The 20,239-nt window shown below is 40.0% G+C and overlaps 1 protein-coding gene across 2 annotated transcripts in view; it reads right to left on the bottom strand.

Moving 5' to 3' along the window:
* Positions 1–20,239, bottom strand: part of FER1L6 (fer-1 like family member 6) — a 172,014-nt gene that overhangs the window by 35,338 nt on the left and 116,437 nt on the right. Inside the window, exons 27-32 of one of the 2 annotated variants that reach the window (XM_017881439.1) lie at positions 19,613–19,652; positions 18,225–18,340; positions 17,087–17,218; positions 16,051–16,176; positions 11,314–11,441; positions 5,163–5,333 (exon numbers count right to left, since the gene is read on the bottom strand). In XM_017881439.1, the coding sequence (XP_017736928.1) occupies positions 5,163–5,333; positions 11,314–11,441; positions 16,051–16,176; positions 17,087–17,218; positions 18,225–18,340; positions 19,613–19,652 (713 nt within the window). The remainder of the gene's footprint in view (positions 1–5,162; positions 5,334–11,313; positions 11,442–16,050; positions 16,177–17,086; positions 17,219–18,224; positions 18,341–19,612; positions 19,653–20,239) is intronic. The other variant, XM_017881440.1, reaches the window with a different exon arrangement.

The following is a 20,239-nucleotide window of genomic DNA, read 5'->3' as shown; positions in this document are numbered from 1 at the left end:
AAGCATCAGGGCCATCCAGGAAAACATGAGCTCACCAAAATAACTCAATAAGGCACCAGTGACCAATCCAGGAGAGACAGAGATATGTTTCCTTTCAGACAGAGAATTCAAAATAGTTGCATTAAGGAAGCTCAACAAAATTCAAGATAACACAAAGAAGGAATTCAGAATCCTATTGAATACATTTAACAAAGAGATTAAAGTGATTAAAAGGAATCAAACAAAATCTAGAACTGAAAAATGAAACAGACATACTGAAGAATGCATTAGAGTCTCTTAACAGCAGAATTAATCAAGCAGAAGAATTAGTGAGCTCGAAGTTAGACTATTTGAAAATACACAGTCAGAAGAAACCATCGAAAAGAATGAAGCATGCCTACAAGATCTAGGAAATAGCCTCTAAGAGGCAAATCTAAGAGTTACTGGCCTTAAAGGTGGGCGGGGGGGAGAGAGAAAGAGAGAGAGATCAGAGTAGAAAGTTTATTCAAAGGGATAATAACAAAACTTCTCAAACCAAGAGAAAGATATCAATATTCAAGTACAAGAAGGTTATAGAACACCAAGCAGATTTAATCCAAATAAGACTGCCTCAAGACATTTAATAATCAGACTCCCAAAGGTCAAGGATAAATTAAGGATCCCAAAAGCAGCAAGAGAAAAGAAACAAATAACATACAAAGGAGTTCCAATATGTCTGGCAGCCGACTTCATAATGGAAACCTTATAGGCCAGGAGAGAGTAGCATGACACATTTAAAGTACTGAAGGAAAATAAACTTTTAGCCTAGAATAGTACATCTAGGACAAGTATTCTTTAAATACGAAGGAGAAATAAAGACTTTCCCAGGCAAACTCTGAGGGATTTCATCAACACCAGACCTGTCCTATAAGAAATGCTACAAGAAGTTTTTAAATCAGAGAGAAAAGGATGTCAATGAGCAATAAGAAATTATATGAAGGTGGGAAGCTCACTGGTAATAGTAAGTACACAGAAAAACACAGAATGTTGTAACACTAACTGTGGTGTATTAGTTATTCACATCTTAAGTGGAAAGATGAACATATGAACCAACCAAAAATAACTACAACAACTTTTGAAGACATAGTATAACAAGATATAAGTAGAGACAACAAAAAGTTAAAAATCAGGGAGATAAAGTTAAAATATAGAGTTTTCATCAGTTTTATTTTTGCTTGTTATTTTGTTTGTTTATGCAGTTACTGTTACCAGTCTAAAATCATGGGTTATATTATTTTCAAGCCTCATGGTAACTTCAAATAAAAAAAACATACAACAGATACACAAAAAATAAAAAAGCAAGAAATTAAAACATACCACTAGAGAAAATCACCTTCACTAAAAGGAAGACAAGAAGGGAGAGTAGACAGCAAAAACCATCAAAAAATTGTTTCAATCGAAGAAGTCCTCACTTAACAATGATAACATTGACTATAAATGGACTAACCTCTCCAATCAAAAGACACAGAGTGGCTCAATGGATAAAAGACACAAGACCCAATAATCTGTTGCCTACAAGAAACATACTTTACCAATAAAGATACACATAGACTAAAAATAAAGGATTAAAAAAAGATATGCAAATGGAATACAAAAAAACAGGAGTAGGTATACTTCTTATAAGACAACAGAGATTCCAAGACAAGAACTATAAAAAGAGGCAAAGAAGGTCATTATGTAATGATAAAGGGGTCAATTCAGCAACAGGATATAACAGTTGCATACACATACACCCAACCATGGACCACCCAGATATATAAAGCAAAGAGCTAAAGAGAGAGATACACCCCAATACGATAATAGCTGGAGATTTCAACACCCAACTTTCAGCACTGGGCAGGTCATCCAGAGAGGACACCAAATAAGAAACATTGGACATAATCAGCCCTGTAGACCAAATGGACCTGATAGATGTTTGTAGAACATTTCATCCAACAGCTGCAGAATACCCATTCTTCTCCTCAGCACACAGAACATTCTCAAGGATAGACCACACTTTAGGCCACAAAACAAGTCTTAAATTTTTTTTTTATTTGAAAATATATCAAGTATCTTCTCTGACCACAATGGAATAAAACTCAAAATCAATAATAAGAGAATTTTGGAAACTATACAAACACATGGAAATTAAACAATATGCTCCTAAATGGCCAGTGGCACAATGAAGAAATTAAGAAAGAAATTTTAAAATTTCTTGAAACAAATGAAAATGGAAACATAACATACCAACACTTACAGGACACAATGAAAGCGGTACTAAGCAGAAAGTTTATAGCAATAAGCACCCACATCAAAAAAGTAGAAAAACTTCAAATAAGTAATGTAACAATACATCTTAATGAATTAGAAAATCAAGAGCAAACCAAACCCAAAATTAGTAGAAAAAGAGATAATAAAGACCAGAGCAGAAATAAATGAAATTGAAATGATAAAATGATGAAAAGATTCACAAAATGAAAAGTTGGTTTTCAAAAGATAAACAAAATTGGCAACTCTTTAGCCAGGCTAAGAAAAATGGGAGAACTCCTAAATAAATAAAATTACAGATGAAAAAGGAGACATTACAACCAATACTGCAGAAATTCAAATGATTATTAGAGGCTACTAATGATATGTTAGAAATAAATTGGAAAATTTAGAAATATATTAGCAAATAAATTGGAAAACCTAGAAGAAATGAATGAATTCCTAGCAACATACAACCTACCAAGATTAAGCCATGAAGAAATTCAAAACCTGAACAGACCAAAAACAAGTAATGCAATTGAAGCTGTAATAAAAAGTCTCCTAGCAAAGAAAAGCCCAGGATCCGAGGCTTCACTGTTGATTTCTACCAAACATTTAAAGAAGAACTAATACCAATCTGAAAAACAGAGAGAAAGGGAATACTTCCAAAGTCATTTTACAAGGCCAGTATTACCCTGAAACCAAAACCAGTCAAAGACACATCACAAAACGAAAACTATAGGCCAATATCTCTGATGAACACTGACGCAAAAATGTTCAAGAAAAGTTTTCAACAACATACTAGCAAACCAAATTCAACATCATTTTAAAATGATCATTCATCATGATCAAGTGGAATTTATTCCAGGGATGTAATGATCATTTGACATACACAATCAGTGTGATACATCATTATCAACAGAATGAAGGACACAAACCATATGATCATTTCAATTGACACTTAAAAAGCATTTGATGAAATTCAACGTTCCTTCATAATTTAAGAAACTCTCAAAAAACTGAGTATAGAAGGGACATAGCTCAACACAATAAAAAACCATCACAACAGACCAACAGCTAGGATTACACGGAATGGGGAAAACTGAAAGCCTTTCCTCTACAATCTGAAACAAAACAAGGATACCCACTCTCACCACTGTTATCCAGCACAGAACTGGAAGTCCTAGCTAGAGCAATCAGATAAGACAAAGAAATAAAGGGCATCCAAATTGAAAAGGAGGAAGTTATGCTTGTGGGTAGATAATATAATCTTATATTTGAAATAAAAAGCTAAAGATCCCACAAGAAAACTATTAGAACTGATAAATTCAGTAAAGTTGCAGGATACAAAATCAAGGTACAAAAATCAGTAGCATTTTTATATGCCAACAATGAACAATGTGAAAAAAAAATCAAGAAAGTAATCCCATTTACAATAGCTACAAATAAAATACCTAGGAATAAACTTCAAGAGAGAAAAGATCTCTACAATGAAAACTATAAAACATTGGTGCAAGAAATTGAAGCAGATACAAAAAACCAGAGACATATTCCATGTTCATGGATTGGAAGAATCAGTATTGTTAAAATGTCCATACTACCCAAAGCAATCTACAGATTCAGTGAAATCTCTATCAAAGTACCAATGACATTCTTCATAGAAATAGAAAAAACAATACTAAAATGTACATGGGACCACAAAAGACACAGAATAGCCAAAGCTATTGTAAGCAAAAAGAACAAAACTGGAGGAATCACTTTACCTTCAAATTATGCTACAGACTTCAAATTATGCTACAGAGCTATAGTAACCAGAAGAGCATGGTACTGGCATAACAACAGACACATAAATCAATGCAACAGAATAGAGAACCCAGAAATAAACCTATTCATCTACAGTGAACTCATTTTCAACAAAGATGCCAAAAAGATAGAGAAAGGACAGTCTTTTCAATAAATGATGCTGGGAAAACTGGATATCCATATGCAGAAGAATGAAAGTAGACCCCTATGTCTCACCATATGCAAAAATAAAATCAAAATGAATTAAAGACATTAGGTTAAGTAAAATAAACCAGACACAGAAAGACAAACTTTGCATGTTCTCACTTAAACACTTGAACTCATGGATATAGAGAGTGGATGATGGTTAATGAGTACAAAAATATATTTAGATAGAATAAGATATAGTATCCGATAGCACAACAGGGCAAGTATAGTCAACAATTTATTGTCTATTTTAAAATAACTAATAGTATAATTGGATGTTTATAATATAAAGCACAAATATTTGAGGTGATGGATATCCCATTTGCCCTGATGTGATTATTATGCATTGTATTCCTGTATCAAATATGTCATATACCATACACACACACACACACACACACATATCTATGTACCCACAAAAATTAAAAATACATTTGAAAAAAGAGTGAAAGTTGGGTCAGTTCTTCCTTCATTTGTAAAATGTGGATAACACCTCAAAGGGTGGTTCAGAAAATTCAATGAGATACTCCATGTAAAGTGCTTTATCAAAAGTACATGAGTGTTATAATTAGCTTGGACACTGGCATTTGTATTATATTAATTCTTCTTCTTCTAGCATTATTCTCCACCAGGGGAACCTTATTTCAAGGCACATCTGACTCAGTGAACACATACATCTAGCTCTTGACTCTTGAACCTGCCCTTGGTTCTCAATCAGAGCTGCCTCCCCAGTCACCATGACTCTCAAATGCACTGAACAGAGTCTCCCCAACAGCAGCCAGCTCTGCTGATGTGGAGCCCATTTGAGACATTAAAGCTGAGCCCGGTCTGGCCTTCCTAGAGATCGACAACCGGGATGCAGAGTCTGGAGCCCTGAAAGCTACAACAGCTTCAGAATACCAAGTGTCTCCCGGGTAGAAAGAACTTACATCTCATACTGGCTCTGCAAGCCACAGATGGCTCGGTGTTTGCTGTAGAAGCGGTTCTCCAGGTCGATCTTGGTCTCACCAATAAGGTCATCTGTGCCAATCATGTCATGGTCATAGATCAGGATGGAGAGCAGGGACTCCTTTGGGAATGTGGCTTGGATCTCAAATGACCTGTGGTCCAAGCAGAGACTTCAAGAGTCAGTAACGTTTGGTGACACAGGGAACCATTCCCAGCTTCACTTTTAGCGAGCCCGCTATTCATGTGAACTCATGAAACACTCAGCAACTCAGTTAATACTTAGCAGATATTTGTTTGGTTTAATTTTTCATTGCAGTACAAACAATTTTCAATTCTGTTATCAATTTCAAATAGCCAATAATCTCCCCTTTTCATGGGCCACATCTTGTAGTCTTCAACTAGGGTGACGGAGAGGAAAAACTTTGGATTTTGGTTTCAAACAGGACTGATTTTTAATTTTGGTTTTGAATCTGCAACTTCCTGATTGTAAAACTTTGGGAAAGTTATTTAATTCATCTTAACCTCCATATTATAAATGAGTATATATGTCTTCTTTATAAATTTAGCATAGGGTTTAAAGGCAGTATTGTTTCTATAAAACACGTATTTTACTTTCAGGCATTCAACTGGTGCCCAATATGTTGCCATTCCCCTTCCCCTCCATTATTGCTTCATCAACAAATACTAGCTACATTTATTTTAAATGAAAACCTTATCAAGGATGAAAAATTATAAAAACATAGAATTGCAAGACCAAAGTGCTGTCTCTACAAGACTATGAGCCCCTTGAGAACAGGGACCTGCCTTTCTTTTTTTGGTTTCTGCATTGCTGGAGCCTGCACTTGACCTGCAGAGAGTACACACAAAATAAATGTTTCTGTGACCCATACGAGATCTCAGAAATCACCATATCCAATCCCTTCATTTTACAGATAAGGACATTGAAATCTAGAGAACACTCGCGACTTGCCCAAGATCATCAATCAGGCCAATCTAGGTGCCAGGGTCCTAATTCCTAGCTCAATGCTCCTTCCATGAAACCACACCAATGCAAGTTGTCTCAAGGAGCATTAATGCTGTTGGATTTCCTGTGATGATAAATTATCCATGCTACTGAGTTCCTGCATTGGGACTGGTACTTGAAAATTAAATGTTAAGCAAAACTCTACATTATAGGGAAATGGCTTCCTGAAAACAAAATCAAGGACACAGCAGTATTCTCCAGCTGTCTAAACCGTCTGCTCTGGTACAGGATGGGCTGGGCTGGGAGCAGTGGACAGAAAGGAGGGGGAGCAAGGAGAATGCGAGCCCATTATTTCCCTGCATGTCCACAGGGCTGTCTGGGCTGCTGCCCTCATGGTCAGATCCACTTAGCCCTGACACTCACTCCCCAGTGAAGCAGGCACAGCAACTGCAGCATGCCCAAGCCCATTAACCCTCCTCAGAGAGAAAAAAGCAGAGACGCTGGACAGCTCCAGTGATTGTAACTGACAGAAGCGGCTCTAGCAGGCCAGGGATATGGTTGTGTGGGAAAGAAATCTGTATTCCATCTGAAGGCACAGTATTGCCTGCCTGAGCTCCAAGATTTACATTCTAAACTGTAATTGATACTCTGCAGGTGCATCACAAGGAAGCCTCCAGCCATGTGCCCCTGAGCCATCACCATTACTGTCACTGGAAGGACTTATTAAGGGTTTAACTCCTGCTGGCAACCATGGCAGAAGACTTAATCACCCTGGCCCATCTCCCCAAGCTGTGGGCCCACATATTAATCTCACCTAAATTTCAAACGAAGCTGTCAATAAAAGTTACCAAAAACAGGGTCGGGCGCGGTGGCTCACACCTATAATCCCAGCACTTTGGGAGGCCGAGGCAGGTGGATCACTCGAGGCCAGGAGTTCAAGACAAGCCTGGCCAACATGGTGAAACCCTGTCTCTACTAAAAATACAAAAATTAGCCCAGCATGGTGGTGGGCGTCTGTAGTCCCAGCTATTTGGGAGGCTGAGGCAGGAGAATAGCTTGAACCTGGCAGGCAGAGGTTGCAGTGAGTCGAGATCGTGCTACTGCACTCCAGCCTGGGCGACAAGAGCAAAACTCCATCTCAAAAAAAAAAAAAGTTACCAAAAACAGCCCACTATGGTTGAACTTCCAGTCACCCAGGGAAAAATTAGCCTTATACCAACTTGTCAATGAGGTACTATCCCTAGATGCAAGGGTAGTTTGGGAAAATAGAATGCATCATGAAATGGGCCAAAACTGAGACTTGGTGAAAGAACGAAGAGCCTCTGAGCTTCAGAGGAATGATGTTCCATTGTTCATTTGGTCATTCATTCATTCTTTAATGTATTCACTTGTTCACTCAGTATTTATTGTGTGTCTACCACGTGCCAGGCACTGCAGTTTTTAAGAGATAAGTAAAACAATTTCTTTCCAGTGGGGAAGGCAAATAAGAATATGGCTAAATCAGGTGGCAGGAGCTCCAACAGAGTTATAGGCAGGGTGTCACTAGTACACCTGTCTAGGAAGGGGTGACTACGGAAGGTTTCACAGAGATGACTCTTTGACTGAGCCTTGAGTGCAAATGGAAGTTCTCTGTGCTCCAGATCTGCAGAACTTGTAATCTTAGCCATTTTCCCAACCAGGTCAAGCTCCCTGATCGTACAGGCAATTTTATATCTGCCTGATTTTTTTTTTATTCCCTGCCTCCTCCATAAGGGCATAGGTTCCATGGAAACAGGGTCATGCACCCTTTATACCTCTCCAGTAGCTGGCACATAGTCTGTCACCAAAATGACAACCTGATTGGAAAGAAAAAAACATTTGCAATCTACTCACAGGGTGATGGTGAGTTTCATGTGTCTACTTGACTCGACTATAGTCTCCAGTTATTCAATCAAACACTAATCCAGGTGTTGCTATGGTGGCATTTTGTAGATGTAATTAACATCCACAATTAGTTGACTTTAATTGAAGAAGATTCTCCTTGATAATCTAAGTAGGCCTTTTCTAACCAGTTGAAAACCCTTAAGAGCAAAAACAATAATCTCATAATAAAGAGGAAAAGCAGCATATATTGCTACGGGTCGAATTGTGTCTCCACCAAAAGCTAAGTTGAAGCTCCAGATCTAGCACCTCAAAATCAGACCTTATTTGGAAGTGAGGTCTTAATAGAGGTAATCAAGCTATAATGAGGTCATTAGGATGGGCTCTAATGCAATATGACTGGTGTCCTTGTAAAGAGGAAAACTTGGCACAGAGACAGATGTACACAGAGGGAGATGATATGGAGAGATGCAGGGAGCAGGCCACGTGGAGATGAAGGCTGATATTGGAGCAATGCATCTACCAGCCAGGGAGCACCAGGAATTGCCACAGCAGATCACCAGAAGCTGGGAGGGAGGCAGGGAATAGAGGCTCCCTTGCAGCCCACAGGAGGAAGCAGCCCAAAACATCACACTTTCAGTATCCCAAACTGTGAGAATGAATTTCTGTTGTTTCAGCCACCCAGTTTATGGTACTTTGTTAAGGAAGCCCTGGGGGAATTCTCTCTCTCTCTCTCTCTCTCTCTCTCTCTCTCTCTCTCTCTCTCTCCTCTGCTAGGTCCCTTCCTGTGGTGGAACCCTGATTGATACCCACAGTTCCTGCCACATCACATCCTCCTTACACTCTGAACTTTGCAGGGCAAAGAACACCCATCCCTTCCCACCCCCTCAACACTCCCAAGATGGTCTTATGCCTTCCCAGGGTCTTCACAGGACTTGCAGCAGCCTATGGTAATCACACATTTATTTGATGTTCTCTCAAAATTCGTGGGCACCTTGAAGGTACAGACTGTGGCCTGGTCCTCACTGTGTCCCAGCACTTAGCAGTGTGCCTGACACATGGTGGATTCCCAGTAACTGTGAGGAATAAATGAAGTTCTGCAGGTGGACAAGAAAAGGAAAGGCATGTCATGGTGAGGGCACAGCAAGGACAAAGTCCTGCAGATGTGAATGAGTAAGGGGAAGTAGAGCTGGTTTATTAACCCATTGATCAGTTCCTTAGGATCTCATTTTGCTTTATGGTTAATTATCAAGGTGATGGAGACAATAGGAAACATTCTGGGAAACCATAAGAGCCATGAGGAAGAAACTGTTAAAGCCTACAGACATGCACCATATCAAGATGATGTGGAGATAGGGCCCCATTAAATCCCACGGACAACTGACTGGCATTTTGTCCATCTAGCCACCCACCAACCCATACCCATCCATCCGTCCATCTATCTGTTCATTCCACAAATACATATTGAGCACCTGCTGTGTGCCAGGCCCTGTCCTAGGTGCTGGGGATATGGCATTAACCAGACTAGACTAAGTCCCTGCTCAAATACTTCTTACATTCTAGTGGGGAGATGGGAGATGGCCAATAATTCCATAAACATTTAATCCATGTCAGAGGCTACGAAGAAAGGTAAAGCAATGCAAGATACCAGGGCATCAGGGGTCGGAGGCTATGACACCCTCACACTGATACTGAGACGCTGAAGTTATGAGGAAGGATTCTGCAGACCCCAGGTCAGGCACAAGAATCCTCTACTCTCCCTGCTGGAACACTGTGGGATTGTGCTGGCAACTTCTGTTCCTAAGTAAAAATTAAATACATATCCAACAAAACATCCACATCTGGAGAGCTTTTGGATGAGGTGCTGCAATATCAGAGGCAGGAGGGAACATTTACTTCATCATCCTCTTCTCTTGTTTGCCATAACCATATAGCAGGTAGTAAAACAAGTCTAGTTCATGGCATTGTGGTGAAAGTAGCTCATAAAAAGCGTGCCAAGTGGTTGTCACACTGAAGCACTAGTTACATAAGCGGCAGGTGACGATAAAGGTCATCTCTAGATGAGGGAAGCAAGGGTAAGTTCCCCTAGCACTGTCATTCTCATTAATCTGGGCAGGCAAGATCATTTATTGCCCTCATTTCCTCAGGAGCAATAAAATGTAAGAGGCTAGTGCTGATTAAATGTCAGAGGCTCCAAAGTGATCACAGATGTGTAAATGAATTTAAATGGGGCCAATGGAGATTTTATCCTATGTTCCTGCTTACTCAAGAAACTCAAGAAAAAAGAAATTAAACACACTAAAGATGTATCCGCTGCTACCACAATTACCAAGGTGGAGAGGAAGGGAGCTAATGTGTTCTGAGTGTCAATTGTGTGCTGGCATAGCCAATGTGATGTGCTAGATGCTTTACACATTTAATCTTCTAAAGGAATCTGAGATTTAGATGTCACTGTTGCTGCTTTGCAGGTCAGGAAAACTAGGAACAGAGAGGTTAAGCCATCTGCACAAGGTTGTAGAGCGTGTATGTGGCAGAATGAAACCCAGGCCACCTTGATTCCAGAGTGAACGACGGGTGCAAAAACTCAAACAGGGAACAGCAATGCATAGCACATCCTCTTATAGGATCAGTGAGCATGGCAGGGTTGCTGTGAGCGGGCAAATGCCTAGTCCCCTTATGCAAATGCAGTAGCTTTTAACACTTTACAGGAAAACGAAGCACAACTTGAGGACAGAGTTCAACTTTTTGACCTCAGGAGTCACCTCAAATGAACCTCAAAATGATATGATGGAAAAATTCCTTTAGTAGGGGACAAAAGACTAAACTTCTGGCCCATTATCCTCCAATTGTGTCATTTGAACTTGAATATGTTTCTTAACCTCCCTAGACCTTGGCTGCCTTGTTTATAAAAAGGAAATCTCTGGCCTGTTCAAAAGCACAAGGCTGAATCCAGTGACCCTGCAAGATGCCTATTAAATCTAAAATCCAGAAAATGGTAATTAGAGAGCTGTGGGTATCTATTTCTCTACTTAAGTTCACCAAAAAAAGAAAAAGAAAAAAATTCTAGTAAAGAAAGCTGTGGGTAAGGAGATCACTAAGTACCACCAAATTCCTCAGGGGACCATGGAAGACTTCAACGCTGCTCCATGGACATAGGTTTGGTTGGTTTTTACCAAGAGCAGAAGCCAGCATTTAACCTCCTGGCGCCATTTCACCCAGGAACACACACATGCACACACCATCCCCACAGAAACACAGCAGGACAAGCGCAGAAAGGACAATAAAGCACAGCCCAGATGGCCACTGACCTTCCAAATACTGGGTTCAGTTGTTTGGGGATGTATTTATCCCGGTCTTTGATTTCTGTCTTGCCAAGCTTGATCACAATGTAGGGATCTGATTTGCCATCTGGATCAGCTGGACTAAGATTAAATGCCTGGAAAGGAAAAAGAAAATGTCTTTGGCTCAATAGCTCTCAACGTTGGCTGTACACTGGGATTACCTGGGTGCTTTCAAAAATGCTAATGCCTGACTTCTGTCTCTAGATAGTCTGATTTAATGGGACAGGGCTTTGGGCTTCTGAAAACCTCCCTAGATAATTCTAGTGTGCAGACAAGGTTAAGAGTCACTAGCATCTGCATTTTGCTGTTAAAAAGAAAAATGACTGGCTTTGCCCAAGTTCAACTTTCTCTGGAGTCATCTCCTCGGTTGGAAAGAAGCTCTTGGCACAGAAAACGAGAAAATGCTGGACCGGGAGGCAGAAGGCATGAGTTTGAGTTCTAGTTCTACAGTCAGGCACCTCTTTATGATGTCTTGGTCAAGGACTGACCACATGTACGATGGCAGTCCTGTAAAATTATAATGGAGCTGGAAAATTCCTATGATCCAGGGACATCGTATCTGTTGCAGTGTTGTAGTACAACACATTACTCACATGTTTGTGGTGATGCTATAAGCAAACCTACTGTGCTAACAGTCATATAAGACTATACAATCACATATAGTACATAATACTTGACAATGACAATAAATAATGATGTTACTGGTTTATTTACTATACTATACTTGTTAAACTTTAGAGTGTACTTTTTCTATTTATTATAAAAAAGTTAACTGTAAAACATCCTCAGGCAGGTCCTTCAGAAGGCATTCAGAAAAAGGTGTTATTATAAGGGATAACAGCTCCATGCATGTGATTGCCCTTGAAGACCTTTCAGTGGGACAAAATGTGGAGGCAGAAGACAGTGATATTGATGATCCTGATCCTGCGTAGGCCTAGGCTAATGTGCGTGCATGTGTGTGTGTGTGTGTGTGTGTGTGTGTTTGTCTTACTTTTTAACAACAAAGTTTACAAAGTAAAAATAAAACAATTTAAAATAGGAAAAAGCTTATCAGCTAAGGATGTCAAGAACATATTTGTATACAGCTGAACAATGTGTTTGTGTTTTAAGCTAACTGCTGTTTTGACCAGAGTCAAGTTAAAAAACCTTAAAAGTCTATAAAGTAAAAAAGTTATAGTAAGCTAAAGTTAATTTATTATTGAATAAGGACAAAGGTATTTTATAAATTTAGTGTAGCTTAAGTACACAGTGTTTCTAAACTTTACAGTAGCAGACAGTAACATCCTAGGCCTTCACATTCACTCACCACTCACTCACTGACTCACCCAGAGCAACTTCCAGTCCGGCGAGCTCCATTCAGGGCAAGTGCTCTAGACAGGTGTACCTTTTTTTCAAATCTTTCATACTGTATTTTTACTGTACCTTTTCTATGTTTAGATACACAAATACCATTGTGTTACAATTGCCTACAGTAGTCTACACAGTAACGTGCTGTACAGGTTTATAGTCTAGGAGTGCAATAGGCTATACCATCATGTAGGAGGCCATCTAGGTTTGTGTAAATACAGTCTGACACTTGCACAACACTGAAACAGCCTAACAACACATTTCTCAGAACGTATTCCCATTGTTAAGAAACGTACCACTATATTTCTTTTTTTTCTTTTTTCAGACAGTATCTTGCTCTGTCGCCCAGGCTGGAGGATAGTGGCGCAGTCTTGGCTCACTGCAACCTATGCCTCCCAGGCACAAGTGATCCTCCAACCTCAACCTCCCAAGTAGCTGGAACTACAGGCATGAGCCACCACGCCCCACTAATTTTTGTATCAGAGGTGGGGTCCCACCGTGTTGCCCAGGCTGGCCTCAAACTCCTGAGCTCAAGCAATCTGTCCACCTTGGCCTCCCAAAGTGCTGGGATTACAGGCATGAGCCACAGCACCTGGCCTTACTACATTTCTAAGTAGTGTGTGATATTGGGCAAGTCATGTCGACTCTCTGAGATCTACCTGTAAAATCATGGGGTGGATCTGAAGGCCCTTCCCAGAACTAATGGTCTCTGAACCCATGACCCTGTGACTCTTGCATTGAGCACTGACCAGTTGAATGATGATCTGTTTCTGAGAGTAAAGTCTGATTCCAGACAACCTAGGCCTTAAACTGTCAAAGGCAAATACTTTCTAAGGAAAGGCCAGAGTAGGAGGATGGTAAGAAATGGTATCAAAAAGATGGAAAAACTCTGCAGCAATGAAAGCTGAGAAACAATTCCATATTTAGGACTCTATCCTGTAGATAGAATAGTGTGAGCCTATAAAGCTGTACGTTCAAGGATGTTCACTAGAACACTGTTTAATAGCCAAAAATTATAAGCAATCTATTTGTTGATTACTTGGGAATAAATACAATACAAAACAGTCCTTCCCATTTCTTCTTGTCACATCAGCCAATTTTAATTCTTTACAAAGCAGTTATCTCTGACATGAATGCTGTTCATTTATCTGTTCCTTTGTTTATTTTTATATCTTCCTAATTCTCACATCACCCTCAACTAGTATGTAATCTCCACGAGAGCAAGAGCACTGTTTATCTTGTTCATTACTTTACCTCTAGGACATAGAACAGGGTCTTCCTAATATTTATTGGATAAATAAATGAATACTACATTTATTCAAGAAAATGCTATACAGCTGCTAAAAGGAATGAGGACCTATACATACTAATTTAGAAAAAAATGGCCCATCTATCTTGTTAAGTAAGGAAAAAAAGAGGTGGGGAAATTTGATTTCTTTCTTTATGCAAGTTTTAAGTAGCATTTTTTTTTTACTTGTTAGTGTTCTTTTAATTAAAAGATTTGAGAATTTAATTAATTAAATATTAGTGCGAGAGCAAACCACACATAATCAAACTACTAGAAATACCAATGAAAAGGATTGACTGTCCATAACTAGTGAATTTGCCTAGGACTGCCACCTTCTGACTCCCTGTTTGTTCAAGTCCCTCCTGTTCTCAAGTTCCAGCCCAAGGCCTCCCTCCCGCATGCTACCTCCTGGACAGAAACCTGATCTGTTTCTCTGGCCTTTGCCTAGAAGGTACTAAACACATAAAAGGTGTGCAGTAGATATTTTCTGAATGAATACATGAATAAGGAGACAGATCTTTCTCCAATCTCTGTAGTTCACAATCTCTGTAGAAATTCTTCCTTCTCCTTCCTACTGTTCATACTATTTCTGGATTCCCCAAACTGTATCTTAGAGAACTTTAGCTCTGTAAGATTTTCTGTAGTGGGGAAAAAGATAAGAGGCAAAAGTTTAGAAAATGCTGGTCAAGATTACAAATAGGGTTTATTTGCTTCTGAAAAGCTCAGAGCCTTGAATGTGCTAATGAGCTTTGTAAATCTCAAAGGCTGGAGAAGGAAATAAGCACTATTTCTCCAATGTATTTGAACATATGTTGTTTCCTAAGGAACGCCTATTTCTCCCAAAACACAAGTGACCTCCTGAACAAAATTTTGAAAAGGTTAGTCTAAAGCATCCTGAGGGTGGTGTTTCATGTTGACTACCCAACACTGTCAGTGACTCTACCAGTTCTTCTCATCTTTCCAACTACACTGTGACTTCTCTTTGAAGGCAGAGACTATGTTCTTTTCATCGCAACATCCCTGGCACGTAGTGGTTGTGGTGGTGATACAGAGGATGATGAAGGAAACCTGAGAACTGCATGATGGAAAAACATTTATTTCTCCCTTAGCATTAAATGATAATTCATTTTATTTTGTGTTATATTTATGTTTCTTTGAAAGAATGTAGGCAATGGAAGCAAACGGTTGACATAAAATAAAAGCATTAAAATAAAATACAATTACAAAAACTACATCCAAGGCCAGGAGATTAAAGCAAATCCATGAAGCACTGGGGTTCATATGGTTGCTTTGATCGAGCGTTAAATCTGGCCCTGAGCTTCTGCTAATGAGGCCGAGAAGTTTCATAATCAAAGTTTTGTGCTGTCATTATCAGAAAGAAGCTTAGAGGAGTTAACATCTTTCTTGGAAACACATTCAAAGCGAAGTTTCCTACTGCAATAGTGCAGAGGCATGGCTGTGGGAGGAGAATTTCACAGTAACTGCTGCCCTGTTCTGCCTTGGTCCTTCCCCCTAACTGTCTTTCCTGTAGTTTCCTGCTTCTCTCCTATTTGGTTCCCTCTCCTGCCACGGGCAACCACAGGGAGCAGATAAAACTACACAGACAGAACAGTCCTGTATGCTCAGAAAAGCCACAACATGTCTGTTTTGCCAGCCTAACTTCATACCCCCATATGTTGAACCCCTAACTCCTAAGGTGACTGTAGTTGGAGACATGGCTTTAGGGAGGTAATTAAGGTTAAATGAGGTCATAGTGGTGCTGCTCTAATATGACAGGGCCAGTGTCTTTATAGGAAGAGGAGAATATATCAGAGCTCGCTCTCTCCCTATGTACACTTGCACAGAGGAAAGGCCATGTGAGGACACAGCAAGAAGGCAGCCATCCACAAGCCAGCAAGAGAGGCCTCACAAGACACCAACCCTGGTAGCAACTTAATTATAGACTTATGGCATTCAGAACTGTGGGAAAGTAAATTTCTGTTGTTTAAGCCTCCCAGTCTGCCATATATTTTATTATGGCAGCCTGAGCAGATAAATACACCCCCTCAAAGCAAACAAGGATGGCTCACCGCGACAATGTATACTCTGATCAGCACTGTGACGGGGTAACTGGGTGGAATCCCTTGCTGGATTCTCAGCTGCCCGCTGTCCTCAGAGCTAGAATCTTCGGGGCTTTTGTAGATGCAGAAGGAGCCCTGGAACCACAAAATGCAACCCACTGAAATGAGATGGTCGTATGTCCCGCCAAAACCCACAGAGAGCACAGTGCTGGGAAAATGAGCACAGCCTGGGAATCCGAAGGATCTGGGTTGGTGCTAAACTTGCCAGTTGGGTGTCCTTGGGCAATTCATGTAGCCTGCTTGCATCTGAGCTTCTTCATGGTACACCCATGAACTGGCATTGTACATTAACACCCCCACACAGGACTGTTATATGAGGAACAGAACAGATGGGACACAAAGTGCCTTTTACATGTGGGGTGCTGTGCTAGTGCTTCCCCCATTATCTCCTTCAATCCTGACTGCAGTATTCCTATTTCCAGACATAGCAACTGAGGCTTAGGGAGGTGAAGCACTTTGTTCCAGATCATGCAGTTGGTTAGTACTATAACTAGGATTTGAATCCAGATGGGCAAACTGTAATGCCTGTGCTATTTCCAACATAGCATGCTGCATAGAAAGGGCCCAGCCTGTTGTATGTTTATAGCGAATGCTGGCTACTACTTTGTGATGTTCACACTGTAAGTCTGCCAGATGAAGGGCTGGTGTTGCCTGATTAGTTTAATTGTCCAACTGGTAGGCTCGCATAAGTCACACATTTGGTATGCCAGGGGTAGAGAGAACAAAGTAAAGTTCAGTGTTCCTTTCAGGTAATGAGTCTGTCTCCTTATTTTTCACCAGACTGAGTTCCAATCCACTGGTCACAAACCAAAAATATCTTAAAAGACTGGGGTTAGATTTTGTGGAGCTCTAGAGACGGACTTGAGTATAAATTAAGGATTTTCCCTACACACATCCCACACCACAATTCCATTAACAGAATTGAGTCATACCTGACATTTATGGACAGGGAGAGCCAAATAAAAGGATTAACAATGGAACCTGCCTTAAATTTTCCTATGACTCGATCTCCATCAAGACCATGGTCATCTTCTGTAGACTTGCCTCTGAAGAGCTCAAAAGTTTTCACCCAGTCTTCAAAATTGTTGAATTCACTCTCGAGATCACCATCATATATCTTTAGGGCAAAGGAAGAAGATTGTGCTAAGAGGAAGGAAAGCCCAGGATTGATTTAACGAGAAATGCCAACATTCTCCAAAACCAGCCTTGATATGTGTCCCTTGGGAAAATCTGAGGCCATTGGTAATTTATCTTCAGCAAGATAAGGAACATGGATTGGCTCAGCACTCCTGAAACTGCTACTATGAATTTTATGAAATGTTTTGATGAACTTTTAAATTCTAAAAAGTATAGGTAAATTTTTAAAAATTGTAATATATAATTATAGATACAACAAACCTTTTAGAGCTAATTGATGCCATTGGTTGTTGGATATAGACTATAGTACTTTGAGGAGATTCAAATCAATAATGTTCATTAAATATCTAATTATTAACATATATAAAGTGATGGAATACTTGTTTTTATTTAATGCATATAGACATGAAGTTTCCAAGTGGAAAATTATATACATGCTTTGGAAATGCAAAATTGAGTTGAGTTTTATGTTTGGTAGTATAATTTACTTATTCAGCTTTCCTATATAAATTGTTTACCTAAATTGGTTATCTATATATATAATTTTCACACTTCAAATTTTCATAGCCATCAATATACCTCTAGCTAATACCCTCTGACTAATATTAAGATTGGCCTAATGGAGCTGACTTTAGTTGGAGTTAAATCTCCTGCTACTTTGAGTGTGTACACATTTGCATGATGATGACAAGCACCTAGAGATGAGCCAAGGGGAGCTCAAATGCTGTAGATTAATCTGCAAGGTCCACACTAAACAATTTAAGTTGTGTCCCTTCTCCACATGAGGGTATAGAAAATGGAAAATGAACAAGCTTCCTGTCTTGGCTTAAATGCATATCAAAGTTTACTTCTCTACATCAATGATAATGAAGACAAAATAAGTCAGTTAAACAAAGGCATGACTAGGGTTGACCCAAGCACTAACAGAACCACATTGCTGAGCATCCCTCCCCATCCATGGCACAGATGTCTGTGTCCCCACATACCTGCAAGATGGCCAGGTTGGGGATTCCATCATCTTTGAGTTTCTTCTTGAGCATTTTGTCTTTCTTCTTCTTTGGGCCATCTTCTATATCTACCACTACCTCATCTGGCTTTGCCTCTGTGGATATTCAGCAGAAATTAGATTTCTCATGGCGGTTGAGATGAGAAGGAACAAAGCCAAGCTCCTTCTTTCCCTTTGCTCTGACATGTCCTATGTTGTGACCCTTCAGAAGTAGTAACTTGTGACCTTTCTTTTTAAAAAGAAACAGTAACTTTTTGCTGTAGGATTGTTACATACAGCCGGTACAGTGCCTGATTGCAGGGCACCCCATGCATATATAAATCCAACGTCAGTGGATCCCCTAGGGCTGGGCAATAGGAATAGGGCAATGGCCCTATTCTATGGGCCAATGTGTTAAAGTACATGTAAGAACTCATTAAACTAGGCACAGAGAGAATAATTTGCCCATTCACCCAACTAGCAAAGAACAGACTTTGGAACTTGGACTGACTCCAAAGCTTTTTGGAGTCACTCTCTCTCAGATCCATTAAGGGACTTAAGATAGATCTAGTTCAATATGAGGCTTAAATATCCTAAGGGTCTTGTGTGCAAAGTTGTTAGTGGGATTACTCAGTAATTTTTTAGCAGCAGGCTCTGCAGGGGAGAAACCGCCTGATACGGACTCTAGCTCTGTTATTTTCTAGCTGTGTAATGTTGGCCAAATTACTTGACCTCTTTGTACCTCTGTTTCATCATTCGCAAGGTGAAGATACTATTTCCTATGACAAGGGGTTGGTCTTAGAATTACATGTACTAATTAGCAGTGGTCTGAGGAACTGAGCCTGGCTCTGGTTTTTCCACCTCTATCAGCATCAAATGAAAGAACATTGACTGCTTAGTGTTACAATTGTATTTAGGCTGAGACCTACTGTTGGCCTGAATTGAGTTTGTGGTCATTTGAAATCTGAGGCCTCTCATTTGACCTTCTGCCAAACAAGAGCTGTCCAATCCTGTAGACGGAGTTTTGGAACCCAAATCCAGGTCTTTATACTCACCTCTAATAAAGTTTATCATGTTGATCTTGACGGGTCATCCAGATTGCTTCTATTTTTATTCTACGGTTTCTACATTAAGACTGTCAACATAGGAACTTGAGCCAAAGGGTCCATTCCAGCACTGAACTGAATTCAGAAGAACTGAGGTCTGGTTCCAGTCCAGCACCAAGAGCTACATGACCACATTTTAGTGCTGTCATCTTCCTGAGATTGTTTCTAAACTCAGGAAAGGAGGGAGTTGAGCTCTAATATACCTCCCATGGCTTCCATTTTACAATTTTCTTGTAACAATGGCCCTATTCTATGGACAAATGTCCCCAGAATAGCTGCTTACCTGTATTGCCTTTTTTTCCCTTGGGATTTCTCTCCTTTGCCTTTGAAAAAGGAGGAGACAAGATTATTGACACCACAATACTTGATTTATTAATTCTGACTAACAATGCTAATTCAATTATCTCAGCCCTCTGCATTACCAGAGAACACTATTTTAAAAGAGTATTCAAACAGTCTCTAAGCAGTCCCCCAAAAGGAAACCTCACTATAAAGATCTGGGGGTTAAGCCCAATAGGATGCCCTATCCTAGAAAGGAGGTATCCGCACATCCAAGAAAACTGTGATCAAGCTAGACATCTTTGTGCCCTATATGCAGCACCCTCTCAGCCATGAGGCAAGCAAACTATCTCCCCAATATTTTTCCACCTCCCTAGAGCATCTCCCTGGTCTGCACCATGAGTTGTGTCTGTTGGCGTGTCTGGTCCTTGGGATGGTACCATAGATTGGGGAGGTTAACAGAGAAAGAGGAAAGGGCTGAGTTCTCACAGGAAGTGATAGTGTCCATTGCAGCAAAAGGAGGGAGGTTGGAGGCAGGGACTCACATTTGCTTTTTCAGTATATATCAATATTTGAGAAATAGTTCTAGATGCAACCATAGACTTTCCAAACTAAAGAATCAGAAGAGCAT

This window comes from Rhinopithecus bieti, unplaced genomic scaffold (assembly GCF_001698545.2).
Source record: "Rhinopithecus bieti isolate Rb0 unplaced genomic scaffold, ASM169854v2 scaffold_13272, whole genome shotgun sequence".
In the NCBI taxonomy this organism is placed as follows: domain Eukaryota; kingdom Metazoa; phylum Chordata; class Mammalia; order Primates; family Cercopithecidae; genus Rhinopithecus; species Rhinopithecus bieti.
This window is presented reverse-complemented; position numbering and strand designations above follow the sequence as displayed.